This window comes from Aegilops tauschii, chromosome 5 (genome assembly GCF_002575655.3).
Source record: "Aegilops tauschii subsp. strangulata cultivar AL8/78 chromosome 5, Aet v6.0, whole genome shotgun sequence".
Classification (NCBI taxonomy): domain Eukaryota; kingdom Viridiplantae; phylum Streptophyta; class Magnoliopsida; order Poales; family Poaceae; genus Aegilops; species Aegilops tauschii.
In genome coordinates, this window is record NC_053039.3 from 424,758,363 (window position 1) to 424,764,784 (window position 6,422).

Consider the following 6,422-nt stretch of genomic DNA (forward strand, 5'->3'; position numbering starts at 1 on the left):
GATCTTGTCCCTGCTTCAACTCTGGTTGCATCGATCTCAAAGCAAACCGTCTTGTTTTTTTAGCAGTTTTCGACCATGTTACGCGGGCAACACGATCAATCTTGACGTACGTACTTTGCAACGGACACAAAATTCATGGCGTGCACATGTGCATGCAGACTTGTCACGGTCACATGAGCTGCGCTGGAGACGACGCACCATATAAGGGCCGTCGCATCGCACGCTACACACATACACTACAGGAAAATCATCAGTGTCTAAAACATTCAAGAGATCGCGAGATAAGCAGGCCGGCCGAACGGACATGGAGATGGCGCACAGAGACCACCTCCTCGCCGCCGTGCACGGCGTCCTCGGCGTCGCCGTCCTCATCCTGTGCCTCGTTGCCGAGCTGTCCGTCCTCGTCTTCCGGCGGCACGCGGCGCTGTACCTCCTCCCGGTCTGCGCGATGATGACGCACCTGTGGCGCTCCGGCCGACGTGCGGACATCGGCCTGGTGGACTTCGCGTACCTGAAGCCGCCCCGCCGGCTGCGCGTCACCATCCCGGGCCTGCTCGAGCACCTCCGCCTCATCGGCTGCTTCGACGACGGCAGCGTCGAGTTCATGTCCAGGGTCGTCGAGGACAGCGGCATGGGCGACGAGACCTACTTTCCGCCGGCGCTGCACTATCTCCCGCCGTCCGCCACGCACGCCGACGCCGTCCAGGAGGCGGGGATGCTCTTCTTCCCCACGCTCGACGAGCTGTTCGCTAAGACGGGTGTGCCGCCGTCCGCCGTCGGCGCGCTCGTCGTCAACTGCAGCGGGTTCGGCCCTGCCCCGTCGCTCACCGCCATCATCGCCAACCGCTACCGCATGCCCAGCGACGTCAAGACCTTCAACCTGTCCGGCATGGGGTGCGCCGCGGGCATTGTCGGCGTGGACGTCGCGAGGGGCGTCCTGAGAGCGCACGTGGGCGCCGTCGACTACGCCGTCGTCGTCAGCGCGGAGATCGTCACGATCGGGTGGTACAGAGGGAGGGACCGCAGCAAGCTTCTGCTCAACTGCTTCTTCCGCACTGGCTGCGCCGCCGCGCTGCTGTCGAACACCGCATCGGCGGCAGCGCCGGTCAAGTACCGGCTCGTCGCGCTGAAGCGCACGACCATTGCGGCCGACGACTGCGGCTACAATTTGGCCGTGAGGGAGGAGGACGACGAGGGCATCACCGGGTTCACCATCGGCCGCGGCCTCGGCCGTGTGTTCCGGGACCTCCTCCGCGCCCACCTCCCCGGCTTCGGCGCCTCCATCCTCCCGTGGCACGAGAAGCTCCGCTACGCCGCCGCGCTCGTGCGATTCCGCCGCCGCCGCCGGAGTAGCAAGAAGGTCCAAGGCGGCGAAGGCCGCGTGGAGGCGCCGAAGCCGAACTTCCTGGCGGCGGCGAGCCACTTCTGCCTGCCGTCGTCGGGGATGCCGAACATACGGAGGCTGGCGGAGGGGCTGGGGCTGGGGGAGAGGGAGGCGGAGGCGGCGCTGGCGACGTTCCAGCGGTTCGGGAACCAGTCGGCGTCGTCGCTGTGGTACCAGCTCGGGTACCACGAGGCGAGGGGGCGGGTCCGGCGGGGCGACCGCGTGTGGCAGCTCGGCATCGGGAGCGGGCCCAAGGCGAGCAGCGCCCTGTGGGAGCGCGTCGCGGCGTACGGCGACGCCGCGGCGGCCGACGAGGGGCCGTGGGGCGACTGCGTCCTCCGCTACCCGGCGAGGGCACCGGGCGCCCCGTTGGCTTGATCTGACCGTACGTACCTAGTGCATGGGTGTAGGGTGATTGGGCTCCTGGATGGATCAGAGGAGACTGTTTGTTTGCAAGTGCGAGGACAGTGTTGTTTGTGCCGTGCGTACGTACGTACTTTCAATTTGCTTGCTTGGGTTGCTTAGTTGCTGTTGATCGTCGACGTCGAGTCGTTGTTTCATCGTAGAGCGGAGAATAAGCTCGGAACCTCCATCTGGGCTTTCTCTATTTTATTGTACTTCGATCTTGTTTCCTGCCTTTCGTCGGAATCCATGGCGTATTTTGACTGTTTTCAACTTTGGTCATAAATTGTTTACAATCATTCTTCATGAAGTTTACATTACCAATTTAGGGCATCTCTAACGCGTACCCTTAAAACGGACACACTATCGGATGTGAATCGCGTTCGGATGCCTTTGCGGAACGAGCCGGCCATCCAACCGTGTCTAAACGTCCTCCCTTGTTTTTTTTTCTCAAGTCCACCCTTCGGCAGTGTTGTTTGTGCCTTGCCGTGCGTACGTACGTACTTTCACTTTGCTTGCTTGGCTTGCCTAGTTGCTGTTGATCGTCGAGTCGTTGTTTGGAGCTGCTGCAAGGTGATTGGTAGAGCGGAGACTAAGCTCGATCGCAACCTTCATCTGGGTTTTCTCACTTTTATTGTACTTCGATCTTGTATCCTGCCTTTCGTTTCGGAATCCATGGCGTATTTTGACTGTATTCAACTTTGGTCATAAATTGTTTGCACAATCATTCTTCATGAAGTTCAAATTACCAGGGCATCTTTAACGCCGACTCCTAAAACGAACACACTATCCAGCTACAGACCGCGTCCGGACCCGTTTGCAGACACAATACGCGAGCCGGCCATCTAATCATGTCCCCTAAATGCCCGCCCCTGCTTTTTTCTCTTTCCGCAACACTCAAAATAGCTATAGGAAATAACAAAATTCATCCATAAACACACAAATATCCCTAGTACAACAACAATTCAAATATAAATATTCGTTCGAGATAATCAGATGTTCAACAAGTTTTTTAAATTCGTCAATTCCAAATTCAACAATACTCCAGACAGATTTAGCGCATGTCGTCCCATGCACTGTGTCACTTGAGGTTCATCCAATAATGTATCAACGTAAATGACCCGCCCTCGGTCCTGTGGTAACAACATGGCAGTACGTCCGGGCTATACAATGTGATTATTATCAAGTTGCATCATTGAGCGGATCAATGAATGGGCCAATATGCAGAGCAACAAGAAACAAAACTTACGATCTTGATGGTTGAAGAGTCCGGTGGCTACCTTCTCTCCACCTATGCAATCGCACCGCAAAACTTTATGATGGTGTTGGAGATGGTGTACCACCGACAGGCACACGTTTTCACTGTGTGATCATGGATCAATTGCAAGTTGTACAACGCTTTGTGCTTTTGCTCATGAAATGAAGCATGCACATTTTGCCAAAAGGTGAAGCTCCTCATGCCTATAAAGTCCGCAAATACGACCTTCCACGCATCACACAACAACTCATTCTTCATCACCGAGTACCCTGTCATCATGCTTACTCTAGAAAGCAACAAGAAGTTCAATAAAAAAGCTCAATATGGCATTTGACTGAGCACCTACCGGGGGTGGTGTCCGCCATGGACGATGTCAATAGGGGGGGGGGGGGCAGAAGGTACCTAGATACGGACGGATCCTGGGTGGACGACGACATAGTCCAAAGGGAGCAGGCGCGTGGGTGGGGACTATGGACGTCTGGCATTGCCTGGGCGGCAACCGAAGAGATACAACGGCGGCGTCAGACGAGGAGGGAGCGGAGAGCAGGTACGGAGTGGACGAAAATGACCCGGAAAGGGCGATTTGAGTGGGCCGGGGGTGTTGGAGCCCTAATTGGCGGCGGTCCGGACTCCCACAAAGCTCCCCCATGTTTATGTCCGGTTTATGGGATTCTAGACAACCGGACACGTCTACAGACCTATGGGATACCGTGTTGGATGACAAAGTACGTCCGAACAGTTCGGTCAAGACGCATGCAGCCATTTTGGAGGCCCACGTTCAAGATGCATGCCCTTACCACCTAACTCTAAAACCAACTAAGATAAGACAATGCCAGCATCTTAGCTCACCCGATGATTATCTTGCTACCGTATCTAATAAGTAGTAGTTGTGTGCATTGAAATGAAGCTAAGGCCGGGGCAATCTTCCTTTTCTAAAAAAATGCCATAAAATAATCATACAAACACAATCATTTAATTACTACTCCCTCTCATCCATATTACTTGTCTTAGATTTGTCTAGATATGGATGTGTCTAGACAAATAAAAAACAAGTAATATGGATCGGAGAGAGTAAAAAATAGTGACATGAACAACACATGTATCTGTTATATCATAATATTCCATATCTAAATTCAATCAATGTGTCTAAAATAAGAAACATTTACTTTTGGCGAACATCAGCCATGGGGATTGTCCCAGCGAACACAAACTATGTCAAATGGCTTTTTTTCATTTATTATAAGAGATGTCATATTTTCATCAAGAGATGGCATTTTTATTTATTTAAGAGATGGTATTTTTATATTAAGAGATGACATTTCTTATTATTAAGAGATGCCATTTTTATATTAAGAGATGACATTTTTTGTTACTAAGAGATGATATAATTTTATTTTGAAGAGATGACATTTTTAATTACTAAGAGATGTCATTTTTTATATTAAGAGATGACATTTTTATTATTAAGAGATGGCATTTGTTATTTTTATATGACATTTTTGTTTATTAAGAGATGACATTTTTTATCATGGCATTTCTTTCTTTCTTTTGTGTTCACATGGCAACTCAAATTGTAGGACCACGACAAGATTTTTTTTAACATCCACAATTTATTTATGATATTAGAGGACGGCATTTTTCAAACATTTAGAGCATGGCATTTTTTTTTCAATTTTTGGATTTTCTACGTGTTTTTATAATAAAATGTTTCTTGGCGGTTCATGGCATTTTTTCATATAAAAAACAGGTAGCTGGGCCTTTTTGGGTCAACCGGGGGTTGCCCCTGGCTGCCACCAGCGAACAACTGAAACGATCATTCGATTCTCAAAATAAAAAATAAAAAATAAAACGATCATTCGGAGCTCCCCCCCCCCCCCCCCCCCCCCCCCCAACCAACATGGATGCCAGATATTGGTGTCCAAAAGAAAAGGAGGTCAATACTAGCGCGCGGATACTTTTTTTTAGGGTTTTTTCTACTCCATTGTGTGAATACTGAATAGTAGCTAATTTGAATTTACCGTGAAAGGTTTTTTGAGCTACTATTTGTGAATTCTTGCAAAACAAATCTACTATTTTTAGCAAGATCTTTTTGTTTCATAAAGCATAGACCGAATTTGGATATGAATGTGCTGGGTGGCAGATACATCTTGAGTGAGGATGTTTGGCTCCCAGGCTCTATGGAGGCCGAAATTTCGAAAAAGTCAAAAACCAACTAGAACCTTTCAAAACTTACACATTTACGTATGTACGTATACTTCATGTCTACACACTTTCATGATGACATACCTTTTGATGTGAGTTAAAAAAAACCTATTTGCTTGGTGGTTACCCTTCGCAAACCTGTTTTTACCCGTGGCGGGAGGTACCGGTGGATTCTGAACCAATAAAATGGTGCCACCTCAAAAGCTGTGGGACCACATGCATATGCAGGCCAAGTATTCTCATGTTTGCATGGCTCGTATTTCCCAGTGCCAAGGCCCACCACATGCAATCCCTGCTGAGGAATCCACTAGCGTGACTACAATGGGTGTTGTCCTTTTTTTACCCCATACCAAAGCAGCTAATTTAATAATCAATATAGATTAGGAAATCTAATTAGCTCAATATTAATCCCTACTTTTTAATTTGATTTCACTTAGAGATATTTAATATTTTTAAAAATATATTAATAATTTCAAAAGCTAAATCCAATTATTTCAAAGAACCACTTCCAAATATCTGAAAATAACTGATTTCGCTCATTTCAAAAACTAATTTTAATTCTTTTAGAAAACAAATCTCACTCATTTCAAAATACTAATTTCACTCATTTCCAAAAATTGATTTCAATAATTTCAAGAACTCATTTCCACATTTCACACATTGAAGCAGATTTCGGTTATTCCAATTCCAATTTCACATTTCACAATAAATGAAACTAATTCTTTCAAAGTGTCAAAGAACTGATTTCAATTCTTCAAAAAGAATATTTCACTCATTGTGAAAACCTATTTCACTGTCATATTGTACAAAAGACGGAAACTTACTATTCAAAAGAGTGGCATAAACAATTTTAATTTTTTACAATGTCATTTCAGTTATTCCAATTCCATTTTCATATTTCACAACGATTGAAACTAATTATTTCAACCGTCAAAGAACTGATTTCAACCCTTCAAAAGGAAGATTTCAATCATTTCAAAAACATACACTATCATATTTTACAAAATACTGAAACATAGTTTTTTCAAAAGACTAGCATAAAACATTTTAATTTTCTACAATATCATTTCACTTATTCCAATTCTAAGTTCATATTTCACAATGAGTGAACTGATTATTTCAACTGTCAAAGAACTGATTTCAGTTTTTCAAAAATAAGATTTCAATCCTTTCTAA

At 46.8% G+C, this 6,422-nt stretch overlaps 1 protein-coding gene across 1 annotated transcript; it reads left to right on the forward strand.

Annotated features, from left to right (window-relative positions):
• Window positions 1–263: 263 nt before the first annotated feature.
• On the forward strand, window positions 264–2,058 carry LOC109748079 (3-ketoacyl-CoA synthase 4-like). The gene has a single exon (XM_020307135.3). The coding sequence runs from the start codon at window positions 305–307 to the stop codon at window positions 1,760–1,762; it is 1,458 nt and encodes a 485-aa protein (XP_020162724.1). The 5' UTR covers window positions 264–304; the 3' UTR covers window positions 1,763–2,058.
• Window positions 2,059–6,422: the final 4,364 nt, after the last annotated feature.

Bases quoted from the DNA above. Each gene is read 5' to 3' on its own strand.
- LOC109748079 (XM_020307135.3), top strand. From the start codon at position 305: ATGGAGATGGCGCACAGAGACCACCTCCTCGCCGCCGTGCACGGCGTC.